Here is a 26,911-nt window from a genome sequence, read left to right on the forward strand (position 1 = left end):
CGGGCAGGGATGGGAATCCGTTGTGATCGCTGTTGAAAGGCGAGTCCGAGCCAGGACGTTCCCGGGCGCCCTGTGACTTAACTGGAAGCGACGGCGGATGAGGGCTTGATGAATGCCGCTGACAACACGGGGGTGACCGCGGACCCCTAGCTGCCTTCCTCTCCCACCCCCTCCCCAGTGCGTCCGCAGATGAGCTCTCCGCGATCAATGCGAGTCGAGCGCACACAATAGTGAGCCGCTAAATAAGAGGTATCGATCAGGCGCGCTGCGCGGATTCCGACAGGTGTGCTATTGTGAATCCTAGATTATTTGGAAATTATTACAGGAGGCAGATGCTTGTCAAAAGATGTTCTTTTTCAAGGTTAGGGATTTGAAGTATTTTTTTTTCTCTCGCTCTCTATCTCTTTCTTTTTGTTGTATTTTTTATTTATTTAATTTGAACCTCACCGAAATATAGCCAAGCCCCCCGAGCTGCTCTTCAAGGTTAAGTCAGAGACGGAAGGTCACGTCAGCGGGTATGTTGAAACAGTGGTAGATATGTTGCGGACAAAGATATGCACGTCCTCCCTGCCGTGTAAAAGCTTTTCTGTAAAACCCAGGTCTTGTACTGTGCGCACACCACTTCTTGCTCGTTTTCAGTGAAACTGAGGAGGCCCTGGAACTGTCGCATCCTGCGGTTGTGCTCGGGATGTTCACCCGGTTTGAGATCCAGCAGAATTGTACAGTGTACAGTCCTACATAGTCACTGCACGTACATTAGGAATGCAGAGGGGAATCTGGTGTCTAATACTTTATGCGGACATCATCTGTAACGAGGGGGAACAGAGCTTCTTGGTTGCTGGAATCGGCATTGCCAGCAGATTGTGATCCGTCAGAACCAGAACCGTCCTGTTTTGGGAAATGGGAACAGCAGCATCAGGTCAATGCCTTAGGACCCCTGCTTCTGGAGAGCTGCACAGCCTTCGGTGTTTACTCCCAGGACACCTGTCAGCTAAACACACCGGGGATTGATGTGATCAGGGTCGATTGGTTTCTCCTGAGACCCTTGGCATGGCCGAGCAAGGGTCCAAGTCCCAGGTGAATTCTGGACCTGCACCCCATCTGATAGACCGATGTACTGTAGCCTTGCCGATAGACTGAATTCATAATCGTCAGATCAAAAAAAAAGAGGGGATCGTTAATAAGGGCAACTGCTTGTTCTTCTCTTTGCGGGTGATTGTTAGGACCATCTCTTTAAAGTTACTTACTGTGCCTTGGTCTTATGTTTGTAGGTAGGAAGGAAATGTCTGTGCAGGACAGGCATGTGCAACACCAAATTTGAGCATGAATGCTTATGTGTAAAGCATTTTTCCCTCTCACCCTGCCAGCACAATAACGCAGACCCAGAGAACTTTTATCAGCTTGTTGTCAACTTGCAATTGTACCCAAAAGGGGATCGTTAATAAGGGCAATTCTCTCAATCTGTCATTATATTGTAGTAGCAAATTAAATTCCTGGCAATTAGAGGTGACGCGCTAGACTGCAAAAATCAACATGGAGTGCGTTGAGAGAGCCTCTTCCTCATTTGTGGTCCTGCAGCCTAATCAAGGATGATCAGGACATTAGCATCATCGCTGATTGCAGACTGAGCCTGTGGTGTTAATTGCAGCTCGCAAAAGCTGTGCTGCTGCCGTTCCTGAGAGTGTTGCAGAAGTCGGAGTGCTCTGGCACGTATAGGACCAGTGCACCTGAGCTTCACATTTCCGACCCCCTGAAGAAGGAGTCTGGGTGTCCGAGAGCCTCAGACCAGCAGGTCCTGTCTGCCCCCCCTTAAATTGTCCGTTCATAAAGACACCAGAGTGTCAAACAGTTATCCTGTTTTTTCTTGGGAATGTTTAGGGTTTTTCTTAATGTCCTTAACATCCTCTACTGTTAACATTAAAAAGCTGTTCACTAAAGGTGAAACCTAGGAGTCACCTTGAAGCCTAGTTAGAAGCGTTTGCAATTATGCAGCGAATTAAGTGATTGGAACAGCTCTGTAACAGAGAGCTCGGGTGGAATAAGAATCGGAGGAGGCCGGGCCCTCCGGGACCTGAGTCTGACACCCCCGCTGTGAGCTCAGCAGCAAGGACACCCCGGCTGACTCGCGCCCGCCCGGCCCTGGTCTGGGCCAGTTGACGAACGCCAGTCTAACAGCGAGCGGTTGGCCCCAGGCTCATTCTTGAGCTGCTGCACGCGTGCAGAGGTACACCTACGATCCGCTTTTGATAATCAAAAAAAACAATGGGGAGGAGGAGAGGATATAAAAGGGCAGCAGCCGAGAGAGGTGCCAGAATAGAGGAGAAAAGGATTAATTGCTCACCCCGAGGAAGGGAGATGAAATCCGATAGGCTGAGATGTTTAAAACCTGGTTATGAGTAATTGTCACTTCCTGGACAAAAGAAGCGAGCGAGGGAGGGATCTTTCCTCTTGACACAGACGGATGAGGGGTGAGATGCCGTGGCCTGTAGCTCCAGCAGCGTGCAGGGGAGGCTCAGGAGAGCTCTCCGTCTCGGAGGGAGAAATGTCTGCAGCCTGGCAGCTGGGTGGGCGTCTGTGTCGGTTTCTTTGCTTTGGGCAGCGCCTTGCTGGCAGTACCCGGAGCAGGCCGAGGGGAAGCGCAGAAGCAGCACACGCGTCGTGCTGGGTCCGTGCTGTTTCCAGGACCTGGGCCTGCAATGTGTGGGCGGCCCTGCCGCTCAGCGATTACCCTCCACCACCACACCGCTTGGCTTGAACAGCGCAGGCCCCGGGATGATAGTGCAACACAATGGCGGCACCACGTGGTGTCTTCTTTCAGGTCTGCTCCAGGCAAAGCCCGTTCATCGGTGAAGAAGTCGCTCCACCATGACCTCTCAGGTGAGCTCTGGCCTGCAGAGGATACGCCTCTTAGCTCTCAGCGTTGCTTCTGTATGCACGGAGGTCGTTTGCCAACAGATGGTGACGTTCGTTCTGCATCTGCCCAGGGTAGGCTTTCCTGAAATTCCAGGCAGTAGCAGCTGCAGTCTTAAATCGATGACCTAGCCGGGGTCACAAGAACCATTACAGAGGAGGGTTATATAGAGCCACTTGGCCCGTTAAGCCCTTCTGGCAGGCAGGGGCTAGTTGTTGGAGGAGATCCATGAGTCCGTTTCTTGAGAGAAGCCAAGGTGTGGGCTTCAACAATGTGGCGGGGCAGCTATTCCTCTTATCCACTCCCACCAGGAAATGCCTCCTGCCCTGTTTGGAGGACCTCATCCAGCTGTTTCCTGAGAGAAGCCTGGGTACTGGCTTTGACAGCGTGGCCGGGCAGCTTTTTCCCCCGCTCCCACCCCCCTCTGTGTAAAGAAATGCCTCCTGCTCTGTATGGGAGATGTTATCCGGCTGATTCTTGAGAGTCAGATGGATGTGATGGTCCTTGGCCATCGTGGTGGATCTCTGCCTTCTAAGATGCTTTGTACAGTACAGTACGTCACGGAGCCAGTTCCCCGGTTTCTCTAGACTAGCCTGCTGACTGTTGAACCAGAGCATCTCTCCATCCAGGCCTCTTCTCTCTACAGACAGATTCCTCTTCAGCCATGCTGATAGTAACCAGGTGTTCTTCATTTCGCAGGCGGGGGCGCGATCGTATCTTCTTGTCTTAATTAAAATTCTTTGAAATGGCTCTTCATGGGATTCTCAGTCAGCTCTGTTTTTTTGTAATCACATGACTGGCGCTCAGTATTCTGCTATCCCAGGGGACAGTCCTACTCAAACACTCCACAAACCCGTCTGCTCGCCATTTAAAATGTAAATACTCTCATGGATTGTTGAAGTAAACCTTTTCTGCGTGTTCCCGCTGTGCGTCGCTATGTCGTACTGGAGCGAAGGGAAATGGTTATGGCTCCTGTTGTAGCTCTGCCTTTTAGCTGCTTTCTTCCCACGCATGGCACAGTTATTACAAGCACTTAAATTCTCAATCACACTTCAAACACGGGGTTAAAACTTTCAGGAAAGCGCTTTCTTGCAGGTTGCAAATGATTACTGCTAAGTTTTATTGCAGTAAAGCTCGACAGTTTTTTTTTTTCCCCACCAAAGAAGACCAGTTTAGCCACTTTCTCTAAAGCTCCCCAGCGAACAGACCATCTCATTTCTTATTAGCTTTGGGTTGTGCTGTTGAAGAGGTGTGCTGCCTGTTTTTCAGGATGATGGATGAGCAGGTTTTTTGAATCTTGTTACACACTCAATAGGGGATAGGAATACAGGTCTCAGACCTTCTGGCATTCAAGTCTTGGGAAAGATCTGCGCCAACCAGGCCAAATGGTTTATTTTGGCCAGTTCAAATCGGATGCAGAGAAGATCTGATTGCTTGCTTTCTCCCAACGTGCTCGTTAAAATAATGGATCTAAATTAGGTTAGGCATGAAAAGCAGGACTAGATGCTGGGAAAATCATAATCAATTGAATGCCTTCTATTCATTTTACAAAGCTGGCTGTGAAAGTCACAAGCTAATTGGGCTGTAATCATGCCTTATGCTTTATAAACCTCTGTGAGACCACAAACCAAGGCCTGAAATAAAAAGCATGCTTCATTTTCTTAACTGATTTATAATTGCTTTAATACACTCTACCCCATTCGGGACTACTGGAAGATGTAGGCGTTGCTTTTTGCTCTCTGGTCTTATTCGCACAAGGAGTACAGCTGAAATCAAGTTTTCAGCACTCTCCCCCTCCCCCCCCCCCCACTCCAAAACTCCCCTCTGGTTTTGAACAGAAAAGGCCTAAACTGGACCTCCACTCTCCCTCTGTCTCCCAACCCCCACTTACAGCGTAGATGACATAATGTCGTTTTTAAGTGGTTTTGATTTCTAAATGGCTTCAGTGGCTCTGGCGGGTCACGCCTACAGTACATGCATTGTGAGCGTTCTGGACATGCAGGAGTCAGCGGGGCCTGCGATGGAGATCTGCTGCCGACAGGTGTGTGTGGGGAATCTCCTCGCGGAGCCGGACTGTACAGCTTCACTGCTGTGCCAGCCTGCAGTGTCCGCGCTCTGGGTTCCTGGCAATGTCCTGCCTCCTTTAAACAATGCCTTTTATGATCATTTGTGAATGCATATACAGAAGTTATGCATTTCTTGAAAGAGTAGCTCTTAAATTACTTGGCTCTTGTTGGGAGGGGGGATATATATTAACTAACCACAAAGCTCTTTGCAGGATGCAATCGATAGTCAGATAGTCAAGTGATCTTTTATTTTCCTTTGTCAAAGGACACTTGCTTCTGCTGTCCTGCTTGAGGTTGTGGCTTTGAAGTTTTTGATTGCTGGGATGAGGCTAACTGAGTGATTTAATCAGGGTCGAAGCTGATGTTTCACTGTTGATTTGTTAAAAAAAAAGAGGATACATTTCCCAGGCTGGATCAGGATCACACTGTGGCTGTCGACTGGAAGACGAAAAAAAGAATCTGTCAGAAATTTAAGTGAACATCCCTGTCCCATGCAGATAGCGGCCTACAACTCCCCTTTCTTTGCTCAGTAAAAAAAAAATAAAAGAGAAACTGAACATCATTATTTCTGACCTTTTGTTTAAACGGAAACCATCTGGCTATTTGTTATCAAAACCCGCAGCAAAGTAGAACAGAGAGAGGATTGAAGGAAAGGTCAAAGAACATACAGTACAAAAAACAGGAGAAGTGGCGTAAATGAAATGAAGTCTTTCTCCCGGCAGCTGACAACTTCTCCTGGGGGGGGATTCAGATTAGCTGTGCTCATGCTGAACAGGTTCAGAGTCGGGGGGCCGCAAGGGAGGAGGAGCAGATATCTGAGGGGCACAACAGCCGTGAATGCGGAGGGGGGGGGTATGGGGAGATTGGAAGAGGGGAACAGAGAGGGAGAGGTGCTGAGAGAGAGGGAGGGAGAGATGGACGGAGGGGGGGTTGTGGAGGTGTAGGAGGCGGAGGACGGGTGTCTGGTGCAGACGGTCAGGATGGAGATGGTCGGCGCTGCAGTGCTGTCTGGGAGCGACCGTGCCTCGTGGCAGAGACGCCCCGGGGGTGGGACAGAAACCCAGCATGCACACCTGCACACCGCTGCCCAGCAAGGCCAGTCGAATCGATACCCACTCTGCCGCTCGTGGGGTGAGAGCCAGAGCCGGGCGTGCGCTGGTAATGAAGCAGGGGGTGGCATGGATTCAGGGCTCCCTTTGAGCCTGTCCAGCCAAGAGTACAGTACAAACAGCACACTGCTTGCTGTGTAGCCTACTGTATAAGCAGGCCTTTGATGTGCTGCACTGTACAGACCTAGGTCTGTCCACAAGGAAAATAAATGCTGAATTAGGACTGAAGTTGAAAAACAAGAATGAAATTCTGTCTGCACAGCTGCATCACCAAAGACCACTACTGCAAAGTGTATGGTTTAAGGGGGGGGAGGTGGAGTTTTAGTTCAGTTTATTTTCTCCTTTGAGCACTCTCCTGTTATTTTTATATATTGGCAAGATGCGGGAGTGTCCCCATCCCAGGTTGGATTTCAATTCCAAACCACAGACTTGAAGTTCACAGACTTATTTAAGAGGGAGCTAGGCTTGGGTTACCTCTTCCTGACCCCAAAACGTTCTCTGGTATAAAGGTACGGGGAGAAGAATGAGAAATGTGATGGATAAACGCTGTCGCTGTTTTCCCTGTATCTGCCTGTAGCCTGTAATCATATCAGGGCCAGCATTCCAGCAGTAGATGGATAACAAAAGCATTTGGCCATCTGGTGTTCTTGCATACAGAAGCCAATCGCAGTCAACCATCCCGCAACTGCAGGTTATTATTCCCATCGATTGCTCCCTGCCTGAAACAGAAATCCCGTTAGATAAGAATAAAAGTTATTAGAAAATGTAATGCAGTATTTGAGGATTACTGTAGCTTGTTTTGAGGCTCTGCTGGCAGAGAGGTGAGTACCAGCGTGTTTGGGCTCGTGGGTACTGGCTATGTCTGCGAGGGTGAGTGGGGTTACAGTGACAGGCCCGCGTCATGCTGTGTGGTGTCCTGTGTCCTGCCTTGGACACGTTACAAATCGGCGCCCACGCTAGGCGCTTTTGCAAGGAGTGGGGCGTTATGTGGTTCATCATCGCGTGCTTCTCTCTTTCTCTCTCATCCGCTTACTGCTGGTTTGCGAGATTGCACTAGCACGGAGGGCTCCGGTTCTCCCAGCCTGTTGTACTGTGCCCTCTGGGCAGCGCTGTTTGAACTGAACCAGCTGAGATGGTTTATTAGATACCGAGTGCTGTAACAGGACAGGGGGTCAAGCCTGGTATCTCGCCTGTGCGGAGTGTATATCTGACATGCATACCCAAGTCGGGCAGCAGGCCTTCGGTGCAGCTCTTATCTGCTCGTGAAAGTGAGGGCCGAGTTGAAGCGAGTTGCAGCCATTGAGCAGCTCGCTTGAATACAAACAGGACGCTTAAGCCTGTCACGTCTCGCTTGAGCGAGCGCAGAGCTTCTTTTGTTTTAAGAAGAGGGAGGCGGTATCTGAAGAATGGAGAGAAAAGTGTGGCGCGGTCGTGTGCCCGCGGAGGTGAGCCCCGTTTCTCCCAGAGGCCTCCGGCGCGGGGATGGGGGAGCTGTGCCCTGCCTCTGGCCTGGGCCCGACCTCTCCAGTGCCGGGGCGCTGCCCCTGCAGCCGGGCCCGTCCCGTTCCCCGCAGGCGATCGGCGATCGGACCTTTCACGGCAGTGACATCCGCAGCCGGCTCAGACGCGATAAAGAGCTGCGTCGATCCTTCCAGGGCAGGGTTTTCGGCTTTCCGCTGCGTCCCGCTGGCTCGCCAGCCGATTGCACAGCTCCGTGATTAATACTGCGTGCGCCACAGCCCCACCTGGCAAGACTCCGATCAAGAACCCTAGGCTAGCAAAAAATCAAATTCAGCGTGCTCAACTGACACTTCTGTCCTAAGCACCTTGGAAGACACTTAGACTATATCGGTTAGTGCTTGTGTAGCACCGCTAAGATCACCCCCTTGCTTTCTTAAGGTAAAGAATTCCTGTTAGCATAAGAAGGCTGACAAACAAGAGGAGGGCATTTGTCCCATCTGACCCGTTTGGTAGTTAGTAAAACTACGAACTGATCTCGTTGAGCTAAGGTGATCCAGCTATTTCATGAAAGAGATCAGGGTCTCAGATCCAACAGCACGGCTTGGCAGCCTGTTCCAAACCCACACACGGATTCCTGACCCTTTTATTCCTGGTACAGCTGGCAGTGTGAGAGCTGGGGTCGGAGAGATCGTAGCCTCTTCTGAAACTGTAACGGCCAGGAAACCTGCCGATGGGTTTCTCTGTCGGCCACAGATCCCAGTGCCTGCCAAGCGGACGCGGAGTCACAGCGCCAGTCACGCCAGGGCCATGACGCGCTCAGTGTGAAATCCAGGCGGGTCAAGGGCTGTGACAGGCGGCGCTCAGATGGCACCTGGTGAGACGAACGGTTCCTTACAGACAGCGCCACACGGAAACAGCTCCCTTGCTCAGCGCAGGTAGACTGAGGAGGGCTGTCCATGCCCGTCTGGAAGGGGGAGGCGCGGCGAGGCGAGACAGGTGTGTTTCTGGCTTGGGACACCTCTTGCACACGGCCGACGGGACAGGAAGTTCCCCCAGCGCGTGCTGTTGTCCCCCGCTCCTCCTCCAGTCCCCATCCCACTCTCCCCCGGAGCCGAGTAAAAATGAAAGTGGGGGGGCGGTTCATAAAAGATGTTAAATTACCTTTAATAGCAAGGTGCTCTAGCAAAAATACCTCACTGCTGGCTGCCTAACTGCCGCTCAGTATCCTGCTTTGATTTTCCTCCCTGGATTATCTCCAGGCCAAAGAAGAAAGAAGAAATTGCAGGGCAATTACAGGGGATATAAAAGGCTTCCTGTGCCTTTAAGCCGCGCACAATGGACATAATTACACCCATTATTGTTTGAATGCTTCAATTAAATAATTAATACTTTAAATGGGCTCTGTATTATTTCGCTTTCATGTAAAAGCAGCTGCCGTGCGTGGTGTTGTACAGCCTGCAAGGGACTGGTCCTTTCCCAAGTCTTCCCGAAGAAAGAAACGCGCTCGCAATATCTCTGTGTTGCCGAGTGACGGTAGCACCTTACATAAACTAATCAAGGTGGAGGGGGGTAAGAAGTCAGAAAGCGAGAGCTGCACATTTCTCTTGTAAATCTTTCTCTGGATCAGATTGTCTCCGGCCCTGACAGCTGCGTGCGGAATTGTGGCGTATGCAGGTGTTCCCTGATTGTCCCACTGTGGGTCATCAGCCCCAGCTCTTTTCCTGTGGAGAAGAGAGATCGTTTCTAAATTAAACGACCTGGATTTCGTAGCTCGGATCCAGTTTATTCTTCTAGATGGGAGAGGAATAACAGATTCTAGATCGGGCATCTCCCCGCACGTGTCGAATACTTCCAGGAGTATCGGGAAAGTCTTGGCATCATCACCGGTGTCGGGAGAGGCAGCCCTGCTTACAGGGAGAGACTGTGAACCGTGCACCTGACCGAGGAGTGAGTGGCTTGAAAAGTGCAGGGCTTCCTGTATAATCAATATTTGTCCGAGCAAAGGAGAGATATCCCTTCCTAACACTTTCTAAGACGCGATCGGGGCTGATTGAAAGCAGGAGTCCGCCAGCACGCGTGGCCGTGATCAGGGACAGGGGAGGAGGTGAGAGAAAGAGCATTTAGAGACCTTTTACGCTCGTCAGCGTTGGCGGTCACGTTTGCGTCAGGTGTTCGATCAGTGGGATCTTAAACCTTTTAGTGTGGAAGTTTACTGCTGTTGAATGATGTGCGATTTGGATTGGTGCAGCCATAACACGAGAGGAGTACAAACTGAAGGAGGTCATTCGGACCTGGGGCTGCATAGCTGCGTTTGGCATTTAGTAGCGAATAGATTTCTTCAGGATCCTGGGATCAGGGGTATCAGCGGGGCAGCTTGTTCTTTGTATAAAGAGGTGTCTCCTGGCCTCGGATTGAAATACACGTCCACACTTTCCCTTTCTGCTCTCTGGCTTGTGCTTTGCTGCTGAATCTGAAAAAGGCCACTTTCTTAACGCCTGTGAGGATTTTGAACACTTGCTTATGACTAAAATGGCTCAGTTCCTTCAGCGTGTTGGTGCAGGACATTCCCTCAAGGCACCGACTGTATCTGCTTGCTCTTCTCAGTTTTTTCTGTAAAGGAGTGTCGAACACCGTACAAGGTATTCTAAAAAAAGCCTTGCTAGTGCATTGTGCAATTTAAACATTACTTCCCTTGATGCACATAATCGCTAGCTAGATTAAAGGACAAAACACAAAAAAAATTGGCTTAAACTAAAACACGGCTTGCCTTTCAGAAAACTGCAGTCAGGCTACGTCAACCTTTGCTGTAGGCTACAGGTGATGCTGTTGAAACTCATCCGACATTGGCGGATTTGTTTTAGGGTCGGGGTTCAACACACAGGAGGGTGGGACCCCCAGCTACATGCCCTCATGTCAACTGTGATCGAAGAGAAATCGGCCCACGTGTGACTACTGTTGCATTTCTGTATATTCAAGGTGCATGAATATACATATACAATTTGCAAACGCGGTCCTTTTGAAAGAAATTCCAGGCCCACCTCTCCATTCGATCTTTTCTGATTTACATTTTTATACCACGGGCAAAAGGTAAACACAATTTTAGGACAGAATCATTTGTGACAGACCTTCAGACAACAAGGGGCTGTTTTTTTTTTTAAAATTGCCTTGCCAAGCATTTGGATTATAAAATTGTTCTGGGTAATTTCGTACAGGGTATTGGATCAGGTGTTTATGTTGGGAAGTCGCTGTGAAATTGATGTTTGATGTGACAGTTGTCTTGCTGTGGTATTAGGCAACGACAGTTAAAAGATAAGTGCCAAGTCGTTTGCTTTTAGTAAAATATAGTAATTCCAAAAACGGTAATAAAAAATCAAGTTTCCATTGTGCCTTCCTAGCTAAGCAGCAGTACGGCGTGCAGATGAAGTCAACATCAAAACAAGACGTTTCGTGCAGCGCAGTGCAATTTTTCTTTCCTCACTTAAACGAATGCACCAGACAGCTTCCAAAATACTACACTGTAGGATAAATTAAAATAAAATGTGCATTTGAATAAGCCTGTGCTGCACTTACTGGGTAATAACCAGCAGAAATGGGAAAGCACGCCTTGAGATGGAGCGGAGCCCAGCCGAGGCCTTGGGGCTGTGGCAGTGGATGGGGAAGTCAGTAATTACTGCTGGCGGCCCAGAGCCCCTTCCTCCAGCGCCACACGTCCGGCCTCATCGAGGAGCGGAGGCAAGCGGGACTCTGCCCTTGATGAACGAGTTTTCCGAACGCCTCCCTGTGCCTGACCCGTTTCTGGTGCGGTTGGGACCCGGGGGGAGGTTGCGGGGAGCTGCGACCCGTCTGTGTGATCAATGGGCTCATAGGGGACGGGCGATTCCCAGGGCGCCCCCTGTGCTGTTGCTGCTGTGGACGGCACAAAGGAGCTGCCTTTATCTGCACTGTCAGAGTCCCGAGTCCACCTCCTTGCCTGCTGCTTGGTCAGCACCAGTATTATTAGAGGCCCTTATTCTGGGTGACTTCCACGGGGTGGGAAAACACAGATGAATAAAAATAACAGAACCGCTCCAGGAGCAGCAGTGCAGTCGTGCTGCTTGGCTGCGTTAGAAACGCAATACAGGACCGTCCTGTCTTCAGCTCCGATGGGTTTCTATCATGGAGGGTGTAGACAAAGAATATCACCAACGAACATAAATGGAGCAATCCATAACATATCGCGTTTTAGAAAATAGTCATCTGGTTTGAAATCCACCCCCCTCCCCTCATGTATTTAAACACGTTTTCCAATTGTGAAGAGCACACCACTGACTTTCTTCCCTGCACACCTTTCTTCAGCTACACAGAGCTGCGAGGCGCTTCCAAGCGGGAGTCTGGAACAAGCTGGACGGCTGTGTTGTTGCTGTTTCAGGAGGGCAGTACCTTGCATAAACTAGTAGCACCAGTCTTCCAACTGCTCAGTTTTCGGTCACTCCTGATGGCGACTGCACAAAACAAATTAAAAGTTGCTCCCGTCTCTGTCTGTTTTTCTGCGTGCCGAGACACGTTTTATGTGTATTTTTTTTTTTGCCTGCAAATTATCATAAGTAAATTAGAACTGCTTCAAATCATCCTGTTTTGTTTTGGTTTTTTTTTTAGCGCATATAATATATTCCGCGGTGTTTGTTTTTAATAAGAAAACAGATGTGGCCCGCGGGAGATTGAAGAACAAAAAAACTGGAAAAATATAAGCAATCAAAAGTGACACCTGAAATAACTACACAATTACTGTACGGTTTGCGGTGTGCAGGGTCCAGCAGGAGAGGGTAGTTTGTGTAACGCTGCAGTGTACAAGAAGGCAGTAGGGGGCAGTATAACCTATTGGAGCTGTCCGACATGCAGCCTCCCCACCACCATCAAGAATAATTGGCGAGATTAGGTGGTTTTTCTTTCCATATCTTTCAACGGTTGCAAACAGAAGTAGCAAACGCAGAGGATGGAAATCATTTCGGTCAATGGTTGGTCTGAAATCATCATGACATTTCTTAAGTAGTGATCTGTTTTGTTTTGTTTTTTTCTTTTAAATCCCCAAGTCAGACCGCCAAGTACGGCCACAACACATGGCGCCCAGCAGTATGGCGAAGAATTAGAGAGCTGCACAAAACCTTCAGCTAAAGCTCTTTTATCGCATATGAGCCGAATTCATTAATGCGTCGTCTTTTTTTTTTTGGAACACATGTTCACATGCGTTTATATGGAATGAAGTGACGGTAATAAAGCCTGATTCGTTCGGACGGATGCGGAGGCAGTCTGAAACCAAGCAGGGCAATCTCCAGAGGGCTGGGCTGAGCCGGGCTGGGCCGGTCAGGTCACCTTGCAGTTTGGGGTGTGCCGACTGGTGGAGAGGTGTGGACGACGTGTGGGGAGACTTGCGGGAGTGAGTGTGTCGGTGCGTGTGGAGGTTGTGGAAGTTAGTGGTTGTTGGTGCGTCTGTGGGGCGTGGAGGAGGGGTGGTGGAAGGGAGCTGGGCCACCCCTTATGGGTCCTGGAGAGACTCTGCAGGTGCGCGTTGACACCTGAGGTGTGAATCCAAATCATCTGACGATTCAATTGTGACTCCCTGCTTTATACTGTTCTTGCTGCTGCTTTAGAGAGACATCGAGACACAGAGAAGCTGTCCTCTAGAACCAGGACTGGACACCCCTGACGTAGGAAACTGTGCATCTACAGTATGTCACTGTTAATAATTGATCAAATATTTCATTTAGAAAGCATTTCTAAATGCCTTCTGCAAACCCCGGTCTGAAGTGTTACCTTGTCATTGAGCTGATCAAATGCTGATGTTGATTAATCAGTCAGTTAATGACTATTTAAATGATTATGAAAGTGCAAATAAGCTCCAGGGTATCTTTACCTAGACTTGAAAACTGTGCTACTAGATGTCTAGTCTTAGCGGGCGAACTCTGAGTTTGTACCTGCGTCACATGCCTGCCGACATCGGTAAGAACAAATTTCACTTGTCGGTTCCGTATCTAAAAACGTTGGCGGGGCTGCAGACTGGGGAGGCCCCCGCACCCCTTGAGCTTCACCAGACATGCTGGGGTTCCCCCCACGTTCTGCAGGAGCCCCCCGTCTCTCTTTAGCAATTGGCTGAGACAGTACTGACTGCACTTACTGCATCCTGAAGACCCATACGGCCTTCCTTCTCTCTGCGCTGCGGAAGACACAAACCAGAACTGCTGCATCAGTTTGGCTTCTTTATTTGACGAGTTCATTTTTATACCTGGGGAAGCCTGCAACAGACTGCGGCTGTGGGCCGGCAATTGGATCTGTGTGTGCCTGCAGGAGGCTCCGAAACCGCAGAGAGGTGCTGAACAGCGTTTAGACAGGGAAGAGGAGAGTAGGAGGGGATTAAGCGAAACAAAGAGAGAGATTATCTTCCCGGGCTGCAGCGGCAGCACCGCGCTAGCCTACGGGTCCCACGCAGGGCAGCGCGCCGCGATGGGCTGCTCGCAGACGCCATGACAGGACAGGACTGGGGCTCGAAAGGCCAGGGCTAGACTCCTCCTCCTGGTGCTTTTGAGAGTCCGCTCTAAGCGGCAAACATTCGCATTTCATAACACAGGCACACAAACGCAAACTGCCACTATCACCTTGCAAACATCAAACATCAAGCTCATCCTTAATTTAGAGCTTTCACACTTTGCTTCAGCTCACTGGTGCACTGTCTCCCAGGCCAGACAGATAAACGCCTGGATCGGACTTCTGGCAATGGCACACCTTTTAAAGCATTCGAGTAGGATTTACAGGATCACGACTGATGTTCATGCAGCGCGACTTACAATCAATTACACGTGCACCTTGCAGAAAGGCTTTCTTTTTTGGTCTCAAAGGAACCTGGGGGTCTTTCAGCTTTCCTAAGTGAGAGGAGTCTGACAGGTGAAGAGCGCAGCGAGTGAGATCTACAGCCCATTTCGGTTCACACTGTCAGCATTTTGTTACCTTACAGATTGTTTAGGAATGTAAAGAATGAGCAGTTTCTTAAGGATAGAATACCCGGCCCGTGGATGACCTGATAAGTTACTGTATCTGCTTTAAAATCAATTTTAAAGTCAGTGATATGCAGTGGAAGCACAAAGCACTGAGGTCTAGTAACATGTTCAGAAGGAGGGAGCCTCCTACCCAGCTGCTGTGTTCTGTGCAAGTTGGGCTATTGAGCTCTTTATTACAATTACGGATTCAAAGGCTGCAGCAGTAATCAGTTTAATGGAGGCGATTAAATGCCATTAAGGTTTCGTGCACAGCTTCTCGTTTCGTCTTCTGCTTTGTATATGCCATGTAACTTGGCCATCCGATTTCGGGCGGTTTTTGCTTTTCCAGGAGGGATAGTCGCAGGAAGTGCTGTGCTGGCGGTTTCCTGGATTCGCGCCCCGCGAGAATCGGGACCCGCAGCCCGAGGCTGGGTGCCGCCGGCGCCGAGGTCCAATCGCCCGCGCCCTCGGAAAGATCCCATAGTTTTTTTTATGACTCCATAGATTGTGGAGTTCTTTTTTGTGGATGCGGTGTTACTGCACCACTCCAGGTCTGTAGGGGTTTGAGGGATGGATTTATTGATCACTTGATCGAGCTTGGCTGCAGTTAGGACTTTCCCAGTTCGAGCTCTCTGGTGCAGGTATTAGAGTGAAAGTGTGTGTGTGTGTGCTTTAACTCTTCTATGGATAAAGAACTAAATTCCGCAACAGTGATCGTTCGAAGACTTTTCCACAGGCCAGAACTCCCTTATCAGTGGTGGCTCGTTGTCGTTTTGCGTCTTCAATTCCCCAAAAATCATTCCCCCCCCCCCCCCCAGGTGAGACTCTATTTCTCTTTAATATGGGGGGGGTAAACATCAGTGCTGAGAAGAGAAGTGTTTGAGATTCTGGGCCCAAACATCTTTCCATCTGTCATTGTCTGCCGGTTCTGACTCAGTACTTTTCTGATTCTCTTTAATCCCACTCTGGTATGAGCGAGAGAATGGAGAGCTTAAAGCAGATTTCTGAAGCTCACTTGAGGAGTCTTTTTCTGAATTCTGAGTGGACTTGGTGTGGAGGCAGGAGGGGGGGGGGTCCAAGTGACCCCCCCCTCTCTCCTGCAGGGCTAAGGAAGAGATGCAGAGTGAAGCGTTTTGCACACTCATCAGAGGACAAGAGGACAGAAGGAGAAACCGCGTTGTGAAAAGAACTGAAAACAATCGAAACTGTCTCAAAGGAACCTTTCAGCATCATGGTGACTTGAGACTAAGGAGGAAGCAGTCCCTATGAATTACGGGAAGGAATGTCAAAATGGCTCTCGGAATTTTGCAATCTGAGGTGGCAGATCTATGTTTTGTGGACATAAAGTCAAGGACATTACTTGTAACGTGTATATTCTCCCTTTTTCCAGAGTTAGCTATTCCCTGCTTTTGAGTCCAAATATGAGCAAAAGAGAGCTTTTTGATTCACTGCTCATCCTGACTTCATACACTGTATATCCGAAAAGCAGAATTAGAAATCTGTTGAGATGGTGGTACCCTTCTTTCCATATTGTGGAACAGGGAGAGGTAATAGTTCTCTATTATCTTATGTCTGCATAACAATCGATCAGCCAATCGATCAACTGTTGGCTGGTCTGTCTGAACACGTGTGCATGCACAGGCGCTCAGTCTGTGGTGTATGGTGACATTCATTTCAGCTGTGCTCTTTCTGGTGAGCTCGGGGGTTAGTAAAGAGCTGTTGGGCATTTCTACTGAGCACTCTCTGCCCATCTTCCTGGAGTGATCCTGATGGGCTCCTGGGCACTTGGGGGGTTTTGGACAGGTGTATGTCCACCCCCTTCCTCGAAAAGGCCGAGTCTGCCTTGGCCAGTTAAAAAAAATAGCAACCAGGAGTCTTCTCACTCCTACAGGAGACAGACTCCAGATTGAGCTTTGACTTCATAGCACCAGGCTTGGAGCTGGGAGGGACAGCTCGCAATCCATAATCCAAGCAATGCAGTGTTCTGCAGCAATTAGGTCGGTCATATACAGTAGAGAACACACAGGCCCTCGTTTTCTTTGCTAGGTTCTGGACATGTAACTTAGAGGTTGCAGGATCGAATCCCAAGGGAAACACAGCTTTCGTTCCTTAAAGCAAGGTATTTCGCACTGTTCCAGAAAAAATACCCAGCCGGACACAGATGTTGGTCACATTGGATAAAAGCATCAGCCAAATAAATTAGTAAGTAAATTGCAAATGTATCTAGTACAGCAGTTCCATGTGTCCCTTACAGTGTCCCTGTATTCTAATGGAGAAAGAGGCTGTATGCATCAGGAGAGCTCCAGAGGATAAAGATCTCTTTCCTTCCTCCATCGCTGATCCTTCCCGGGATCCTGGATAATCCCACTGAGCTGTGACGGGACGCTTGGAATGATGCTGTCAGTGCTAATTCTTCCTGTGATTTAATTTATTTCTCTGGTGGAAAAGCAGTTTGATCCCCAATAAATCTCCCTCAGCTCTTTGCTGTTTCTTTCCCTCGCTTGATTAGAAAGCCTGACTTCAGCTCCTTCCCTCGTCATCTAATTACAGGGATCAATAGCCTCCACCTGCTAACTGGACTGGCAGAGAGCAGAGCCAGGCCTTCTCTCTGTCCACCTCTTCTGAGCTGTAAATATTCTAACAGCTTCCACTCTGTAATTAGCCCTCTGCAGGACAGATTTCATTACCAGTCATAAATGTGCATTTAACGAAATAATGGCACTTTTTAATCTACTGGTGTATTTCGGAGAGGTCTAGGGGTTACAGAAAGTGAGGGGTAAATGAGCGAAGGGGACAGATTGAAGTGGGTCAAAACACTTGCTCTTGGAAGTATCTCCCCCCTCCTTTTGTCCCCTCAACCAAAATGAACATGCTCATGCACGATCATAACATGGCTCTTAAAAAAGCGTCCCTAAAACATTTTACCAACTCGGCTAATTGGAACAATTTCAGGCCATTAAGCAATTTAACAAACAGCATCTTTGCTCCTAGTGACAGCCGTCAGTTTGTTTCGACGGATATCGAAGATAATGGCTTGACTCAGTTGGGGGAAAAAAAATGGTAGAAATTAGTGCTGGCAGATCTCGACATGCGTATCATTTTGTGACTCTGTGATACAAGAAGCAAGGTTATGAATTATGGAGCTGCACAAGCACTCTGGGAGTGACCTTTGGAATTATTAAAGATTAATTGCTACTTCGCTGCTTCACTGGCTTATGTGCTGAGTCTGGGGTGGAGCTGTGTGCTGGCTTTGAAGAGAGCCTGTGAAAACTACAGTACAAAAAATCCATGCCCGAGCAGTTGCTAGGCTGTACAGTATGTTGCGTGTTCTTGTAGCACTTAACACTGCACCACAAATCCATCTTCCAGCCCGTGTGAGTCCCTGAAGGGGACGTGTGAATTGTGCCAAAGTCTGGGCTCCGCAAACTGGTGTTCTTAGTTTTCAGCATGCTCCCTTCACACCTTTTTCCCAAAGCTTACACTCTCCACGTTTTGGTGCCGATTTTCACATCTTGGCAGCTCTGACCTGTGCCTGTGTGGATAATTGTAAATGCTTGGATCCTGGAGACGGAGAAATCACAGGTTTGGAAGTTGTGCTCCCATTCTACAGCAGTTTGAGCAAGCTCGGGTTTTGCCATGATCAGGCTCTTGCATGTAAGCTGAAAGACCGGATCCGGGCGCATCATCCCCTGTGATGTTGTTGTGAATAAATGTCCTCGGATGAACTGGCAGCGCTGGAGGAATGTGATACATACCCATGACTCTTTCACTTTTAACTGCCTCAGTGCCATGTGTGCATGAGCCAGCAGGTCACAGACCCAGCCCTGGATTAAGCTTGCTCTGCAAGCAGTGGGAGGCTTGTTCCCAGTCCTGTACTAGTCTTGTCCTCCAAAGGCAGCACAGGGGTTTCCTGCCTGGGTTTCTCAGATGGCCCCTAGTCTTCAGTGCTTTGTCAGCTGCCAGAGTGCTCCCAGATAGCCGACCATATGCGCACGGTGTCTTTCACTCTCTTGTCCAACAAACAGTTTGCACTGGCCTCCAGCCAGCTTTGCGTGTGTGATGTGTGAGCAAAGCGTTGCAGATCTTGGAGAGCTGAGCTCTGGTGTGCTCTGTGTTGTTTATTAAGTGTTGTGGCTCTGGGATGCTGACAGTGAGAAATGTGCAGGAAATGGCAACGACAACGACGAGAGGGACGGTTTTTGATTGGAGGCGTGACAACAGATTTGAAATCACTTGCAGCGTTTGTAGGATTTTAAGGTTTATTTGTCTGATGTGCAGTGAGAGCCTTATCTCACCCTTGCTTTGCAAAAGTATTAGGAAAACTGAACTGTACAGCAGACAAATTTGCAAATTTGCATGTATTGCATCTTTCCAAAGATCACATCACTCTAGGCGGGAAAAATAGGAACAATTCGCAATTATGTTAAAAACGACATATTGGGTATTATCTCAATGAACAGGTCTTTGATTGTGCTAAAGGTAACCGGAAAACCAAAAGGCATGATGCAGGTCTTGGAAAGTGGCAATAGGTTATGACTGAGAACAGAAGGCAGTTCCTTACACAAAGGATTGTGGGAGTGTGTAACAAGCTACCCTACCATGTATTGCAAAGAAAGCAGTACAATGGGCAAAAAACCATAATGCTGTATGACGCTTGTGAAAGAATTCTGCTGCCGTGTTCTTATGATATTGTCATACATAAAGTAACTGAAGAAACTGCTTTCTTTTGTATAGAAAAAATGTTGTATGCAAAAAGGTGTGCATGGGAGGCACTCTACACAAAGGGTTGTGGGAGTCTGGATCAAGCCATCAAGCCAGGTTGTTGAAGTCGATGCCCTGGTTTCTTCCACCAAACAGCTCAGACTGCACAGCTACTGTACTAGCTGTCAAATACAACAGATGGGGCGACTGGTCCCCTGTTGTTTGTGACCCGGCTTGTACTCCAGCGTGTTATAGGAGGACAGGTGACACTAAATAAGCCTTGCGATGAGTGATAGAGGGTTGCGTGAGAGAGAATGAGGACCTGACACCTGGTCGCACCGCAAAACGGCACTTAAGAAAACCAAGGCTGACACTCATCAGCAAACACCCATCGTGTGTAAAAGCAGCGAGTCGGAAAAACTATTACAAATATTGATAAATGCGTCTTTTAATCCTGAAAGAGGGCGCAGGGACGTTAACCAGAATTGGAAGGCAGCGACAGGGGAAGAGGAATGGCTGTCTCATAAAATATGACCCCCGTCTCGCACAGCGGGGCCCAGTCACAAGTGGCTCCTCTCGGCAATAAATTACAGAATTAGTCGCCGCTTCCCACCAATGTGAAAAGTCCTTATCTTGGAACAAAGGCGAGAGGGCTCAACAGGCTGGGCGCGCTGTGCCTGTGTTCAGCTGATGGCTGTTGGCGCCTGGGGGCCTGCGAGAGGGGGCAGCGTTAGGGGGTACACCCCTCTGGCTCTCCGCAGACTCACAGGGAAAAGAGGGAGGACTTTACTCCGAAGGTCAGGTGATCTGTGGAGTGTCGCTGATGTCTTTCCTTTGCTGCTGTCTCCATCAGGCTCAGAGTCTGTGTGCCTTCCAGATCGCAGATACTGTATGAAGTCATCACTTCAGATACCTTCTTTCATTTTATGTCTGACTTCTGTTCTGTTCTGTCCTGGATGTTTGATCTGCTAGTCTGTCGTGTTGGTTCTGCGCTGACCGCTGGGGAGCGAGGGGGGTGAATCACAGCCATCAGCACATTGAGCAATCCTCTATATTATTTTAGCTCACAAAAGAGTCTTGGCAGGGAGAGGTACTGCAGGTGACAAGACTTTTAGCAACCTCAGTAGGTTTTATGTGCAGAAATGGGAATGCTACTACAAGCACAAAAATATTCATCAGATGTCTGAAATTGTAAATGCATTTGATTCAAGGGGATTTTGTTGAGCTCACATTCACATTACTTTTAGATGAAATACAGTAGCAGTTGCACCATCATAGATAAACTATTTCCACACCCAGCTACAGTGTTCAAAAGCACAGTCTTGCTCAGCCTGCAAGGAGCTGTTTTTTTTTCAGTAAAAAAAAAAAAGGCATTCGATTGTAAACACTTCATAGACATGAGCACACTTGAGAGCCAGGGGACCTTAGGCCCCGTGAATGCATTTTACTTTTCACACATTATCAGAACAATTCCTAAATTTCCCAGTGTGTACCCTGCTGCAATTAAAGCAGTCGCTCTCGTGCTGGAAAGATTGAGTTGGCCTATTCTTACAGCCAGACATAAAATCAATTGGTCTAAAGTAGTGTACAAATGTGTTAACAGCCTGTGGCGCAGTGCTTGACAAGGTTTCTTAAGCCAGTTAATACTAGTTAATGGGAAGAGAGGTAAGCATGCAGAGAAGCATGATAGGATGAGAACCCAGAAGAGAGCAAAGTTGGAGGTCAGGCCAGATTGAAAGAGGCAAAGAACGAGCCGCGGTGTAGGCGGCCGTGAATCGTGGCAGGTAAATATGTCCGGCGGCGCCTGTGTGGCCCTGCCGCCACTCTGGCCTGTCTGGCCCGAGCTCCCTCTCTGATGCGTCTGCATCTCTTTCCGCAGAGGCTGACCAGGGAGGCCGAGAAGCTGCAGAAGGAAAACCCCTGGAAGGACAACATCAAGGTAAGACACCTGACTCCGCTTCCTGGGGTTAAGGGGGGGGGGGGGGGGGTGTCAAGCCAGGTGCTCCGGGGCCTCGCTGAGAGCCGCTGCAGGTGGAGCAGTGGTCCGGGGCCTCGCTGAGAGCCGCTGCAGGTGGAGCAGTGCTCCGGGGCCTCGCTGAGAGCCGCTGCAGGTGGAGCAGTGCTCCGGGGCCTCGCTGAGAGCCGCTGCAGGTGGAGCAGTGCTCCGGGGCCTCGCTGAGAGCCGCTGCAGGTGGAGCAGTGCTCCGGGGCCTCGCTGAGAGCCGCTGCAGGTGGAGCAGTGCTTCGGGGCCTCGCTGCAGGTGGAGCAGTGCTCCGGGGCCTCGCTGAGAGCCGCTGCAGGTGGAGCAGTGCTCCGGGGCCTCGCTGAGAGCCGCTGCAGGTGGAGCAGTGGTCCGGGGCCTCGCTGAGAGCCGCTGCAGGTGGAGCAGTGCTCCGGGGCCTCGCTGAGAGCCGCTGCAGGTGGAGCAGTGCTCCGGGACCTCAATGAGAGCCGCTGCAGGTGGAACGGTGCTCCTGGACCTCCCTGAGAGCCGCTGCAGGTGGAGCAGTGCTCTGGGACCTCAATGTGAGGTGGGGTGGTCCTCCGGGGTCAAGCTGGCCGTGACCTCTACAGAAGAAAGGTCGCTTACTGCAGGAAAAGGGCTGTTTCTGCTCTCTGGGTATCACCCACCATGCTGGTACAGCACAGTGGTGGCATACAGCAGCTTTACGGCAGTGCTTATAGTGGATTTTAAACATTTCTAAAAAAAATAGGTGGGGGATATAACATTGGTACAATAGTCAACCGGATGTTTTTTTTCCCCCCCACTCAAACACAATTCCAGACGCTTCCACGTGTCTTAACTGAACGGTCCATGTGGAAGCGCTGGATAAAAAGGCCTCCCTTCCCTTCTTCGAGCCCGTCCCGGAGGGTTAAGGCGGATGTGACGCAGAAGGTGCCATGGGCGCGGCGCGTTGGCCCTCTGGCCCTGGAAACGGGCCGGCCGCTCGGGTGCAGCCCTGGTCGCTAACCAGTTCCTGGTTCCGGAACGATCCCCCTGCCTGCAGCGCCTGTCGGGCCGGTGTTTAAACAAGCACGCGGCCTCCTTCTGCTGTGCCTTGCAAACACACAGTTATGCGGAGCTTGTGTTACGTCAAGACGCATTTAAAACACAATATAATCAATAGTGTTGGAAGCAGCAGCTTAATGTCTCAGTTTATTTCTGGTCATTAATAATAATGGGCTAATATTGGCCCAGATTGGGTTTTGTCCTGTATTGGTTGGTCTTTATTTAAAATGCTGGAGCTCCTTTACATACCCGTGCAGTCTTTGAGTAAAACTGAGGGCTTGGGGCAGTGGTTAGGACTGGTTCACGGAGATCCCAGTGGCTTCAGCCTTTCAGGCGATACTGTCAGAGAAGATCGCTTAAATGCCATCGGCATTGGTTCTGCCGTTAATGTGAAACATTGATCTACAACGCAGTGCAGACACCTCCCTGTGATGTCTCCGGGCTGTTTATTAATCCATAAGTATGCTTCCTAAGAGCTGTGTGTTCCCCTGTGAGGTGGGAGCCTCAAGGGTCCATTGTGCTGCCATTTATCCTGGTTTCCTGATGTCCAGGGCCTGTCTCACAAGTGCCTGGTTTTATCTGTATGTTGAAATGTCAAGGTCTGATTTCTGCATCATTTAAAAAGCTCCCACTCATTTGAGATGGAGGGTTAAGCTTCGCTTATGGGGAAAAATAAAAGATAAAACCCACAGGTGGCACAGAGTTACAATTCCTGATGTACAAGATGTACAAGATTTCAAGCTTCTAACACATGATACGATAATTGAAGTCCACGACTTTGTATTTTCAGGGCGGGACAGTTGCAGTTGTAGGTTTTGACTCCATGTAGCCGAAGCAAAGATATTCATTATTTTACCCTATTAAATATGTCTTCAGCTCCACATGAATATCAATGAACAGTAAGAGATAAAAGCTAGTAAGTGCTGGTTAAAACTTTCCAGCCCATTAATTCATTTTCAGCTATAAGTAATTTAGGTAGAGCCCCTGTTTCTGCACTTGGCATTCTCTACACCATCTTAAAAGAAGCTGATGTATCTATAAAAATGTGACTTTTAGAATATATGGATAGACAACAATCCTGAGGTGTCCTGATAATGCCACCACTTTTGGCGCGGACGCTGAATTCCAAGTGTAGTGTTTCTCGAAAGATTCCTCAGGGGTCCCGAAGATCTGTGCTCCACAGCAGCGCTCTCCTGCTCAGCCATGCTTGCGCCACGTGCCTGCTGTACCCTGGCTGGAATCGTGGTCTGCCTCCCCTCGCCTTGCACTGTTGGGCTCTCACTCTGTTTTAAGAAACAGAAGAAACTTTCTGGGCAGGAGGGGACTACGCGGCCCAATCTCAATCACGTGGTTGCTGGCATGCTCCAGCTCTGAGGATCTCGCCCAGCTGCTTCTTGGAAGAAACCAGGGTCCTGTCGTTGCCAGCATGCCTGGGTAGCTTGTCCGAGACTCCCATAACACTTTGTGTAAATACGTGCCTCCCGTTGTCGTGCACTTCCACTATCCACACACCTTCACTGTCGATCTTGTGATCTGTCCTGAGGAGGTCTACTAGCTTGACAAGCAGCGTTACAGTGTTGGAGCCAGTTGTAGATTCCAATGTGACTTGTGTCTTCTGGGCTGGGGCCTCAAGCTGTAGCAATTGCCTTGGGATTGATCTTCCACGGTTCTTTCCTTTATCCCTTCATAGTCGCCTTATCCCCCCTCCTTCCCAGCCGTGGAAATGCAGCTGTTTTAAACCTTTCCCATCGGGGCATGCACCTGACGGCCTGCCGGTCCTTCGCATTTCCCTCACATCCCAGATCGGGATGCAGCTGGGCAGACCAGACTAGCGCTGCTGTTTCTCCCACCTTTTAATAAAGCAGGCGAGTCTCGCAGCAGAGCAGAGCTGTAGGAGTGATTAATACTGCAGTGATGCAACACCCATTATCTGTGTCTTTCAGGCCACCGCTCGTCAAATTACCCAAGCTTGCGCCAGCACTCAGTATAGAGTACAGACGAAGACTTGTTTCAGTCAGGTTATTCGAGACATTGGCATTTGGCTTCAGCACCAGGGACAGCGCTGCAGTGATATTAAAGGGGAGGAAAGAATTCGTTTCTGTGGTGGACACTAAGTGATATCAATTCTTTTTGCTTCTGGCTTGAGTTGTACGAGCACCAGCTTCTCCAGCCTTGCAGTTTATTAACACCACTTACAAGCTGGTGATGTATGAATCGGCAGCGCACAGGCTGTACATTTCACTAGGCACCTGAATATGTAGCCTGCTAAACCTGCAGATATGATCTCATGGGGCTTGTGTTGTTACAGGGAAGCGTTTTTATCATGTCGTTGCTGGATCTCAGGTGTTTGCAGCACAGTGTTCACTGGCAGTGTTCTTTTCCATCGTTCTTGGGTATTTCATAGGAATGTACTGCTCACTGTGCTGTGAAGTAGTTGGATTTCTTCTCCTGTTTAGGAGATCGGCTAACTAGTCCTCCTTTTAGTTTGTGCACATCTGAATTTGACTTTCCATGGAATCTGCACTGTACTGGAGCGGTTCTGGATGTGCATCATTACAGACATGCCGGACACACTAGGGGAACGCTGAAATTCACTCGACTGCCCTTCTTGTCTGTGTGGAGCTGTCCAGCAGTGTGCCTGAGAACGGCGGGGCTGCCTTTAGTTTCTGATCAGGGAGTGAATACACTTAACAAAGTGCCAATGTGACCTCTTTCTGTGCAGTGACCTGAATGCCTCTCATATTCTCTGTAAATTTTTTTATACAGAAATATTTATTAGGCGGACTCATATGACAGCTGTTATGAGTTGGGCCCTTAGTCTTGTTTGTTTTTGGCCAACTAACGCAAAAGATGTTTGTTGCAGTTCTGAGTCATTTCACCCTGAGCCCAGAGTTAGCTCTCCCCTTCCCTCTGGAAAAGAAATGCCTCCGCTCTCCGGGTCTCTTGAGCCAGGCCTTCAACCATCATCCCTGCGCAGTCATTTCTTGTCCTTCCTGGTCTGGAGGAATCACAGAACAAGCTGTCTCAGAGGAAGGCTGCACTGTACCTTTTTTGACTATTTCCCCACCCGGTCTCCCTCTCCCCTCCAAGCTTCTGTGCTTCCCTCCGCCACACTCCCTCTCTCTCCTCCGTCAGCGGGCACGACAGTAAATGGAGTCGTGTGCTGCCCGTTTCCTGTCGAGCTGCGTTCCCAGGCTGCCCCGGCTGTCTGCGTGCGTGGGCGAGAGACGGGGGCTCCTCGAGCTCAGGCGAGCCACGGTCTTGCCATGCCCACAGTGGGCACACTTTCACCTTCGGGCCCGACACTGCGCTGGACAGCCAGGGCCTCCTGCTGTGCAGCTGGACAAGGTCCATCGAGACAATTTAGATCTGCAGAACAGTGTCCCTCAACCCCAGTATACGGGCACACCCAGCTGTGCAGTATTATCCATCCAGCTGTTTTGAAAGCTCTACTGCTTAACATTGTACATAATCCTTTCATGTGCTTCTTTAGCATTACAAATCACAGTGAAGGGCAGAATAGATGCTTGCTGGATCAAACTACTAGGCCTTTGTGAGGAGTGGCGAAAGCCATTTCTTTTAAATAAAGGTTAAAATAATCCCCTAATACGTACGGACCACTGTAGCGTGTAACAATCGCTGTGAAATCAGGAGCTTACTATTAAACTTCTCCAGGCAGTGCATCTCAACCTTTGAAAAATATTCCCACAGACGCCTCCTGGAGTCTCACTGCGCAAAGAAAGTACCCATTATGCTTGTGCACACAATATGTAGCGCAGGGCACAGGCTCTGAGATGATCAGAGCCGACAAATTCCATCGATCGCTTCTTTCAGCCATGTGCTAACGTTCCACTTAATTTAATTAGAGGGAAAGTGTGGAGTAGTAGCATGGCTGCCTGGAACTCGAGAATATCCGATCAGATCTAGGAGGAGATGAGACAATCAAGTCTTGTGCAAGAGGCATAGCGGGAAGAGTATGTTAAAGAGAACGCCATAGGTCCAGGGGTCACTTAGCTTGACTGTAGAGGTCTAGAGGTTCTGAGAGAAGAAAACACGGCTTAGCCTGGGAGAGGTACAGTAAAGAGGTGCAGAGCACATACAGTAAATACAGAACTTGCCTTTTCCAGTGCAGAGAGCAAGACAGTCTGTCCTAGGTGGCTAGGGTTCTGCACTCATTGTATTTTGTCTCTTTACTCTTGGGCAGCCCCACTATGTAAATGGGTAGTAGTCTTGTTGAGGAAGTTAACCTGCAGTGGGCTAGCATGACCTCTAGGAGGAAGCGTGTTCTCTGTGTAAGGCTACAGTCACTGACACAACCTCCAGTGATCCAAGTTAGATTGTGAAGGACTTGGACCTTAGTCCTAAGTGTTGCATTTGCAGATAAGTTCCTGCTCCCTTTCGTGTGAATTTCTTTTAATTGCACAGAGCTGTCACCAAATTTCCACGGGTGAGATATTTGCAAAGGCAAAGATTTCCCCAGCGTGAAACAAGTCCTATATAGACTTGTCTGAAGTTACCTCTCCAGAATTAGTTTACTTCTCCTGTTAAGGACACAACAAAGCACAGCTATTACACTGCATCCAGGAGAATTGGCAACACTGGAGTATTTTGCTTATGTAGGTCCTCTTGCTATCTGGTCATAGAT

General features: G+C 49.2%; 1 protein-coding gene across 1 annotated transcript in view; it reads left to right on the forward strand.

Moving 5' to 3' along the window:
• Positions 1-26,911, forward strand: part of cacna2d2a (calcium voltage-gated channel auxiliary subunit alpha2delta 2a) — a 252,724-nt gene that overhangs the window by 90,822 nt on the left and 134,991 nt on the right. Inside the window, exon 4 of the mRNA XM_088915597.1 lies at positions 21,135-21,194. Within this exon, the coding sequence (XP_088771723.1) occupies positions 21,135-21,194 (60 nt within the window). The remainder of the gene's footprint in view (positions 1-21,134; positions 21,195-26,911) is intronic.

Source organism: Atractosteus spatula, chromosome 5, assembly GCF_055471065.1.
Source record: "Atractosteus spatula isolate fAtrSpa1 chromosome 5, fAtrSpa1.hap1, whole genome shotgun sequence".
Taxonomy (NCBI): domain Eukaryota; kingdom Metazoa; phylum Chordata; class Actinopteri; order Semionotiformes; family Lepisosteidae; genus Atractosteus; species Atractosteus spatula.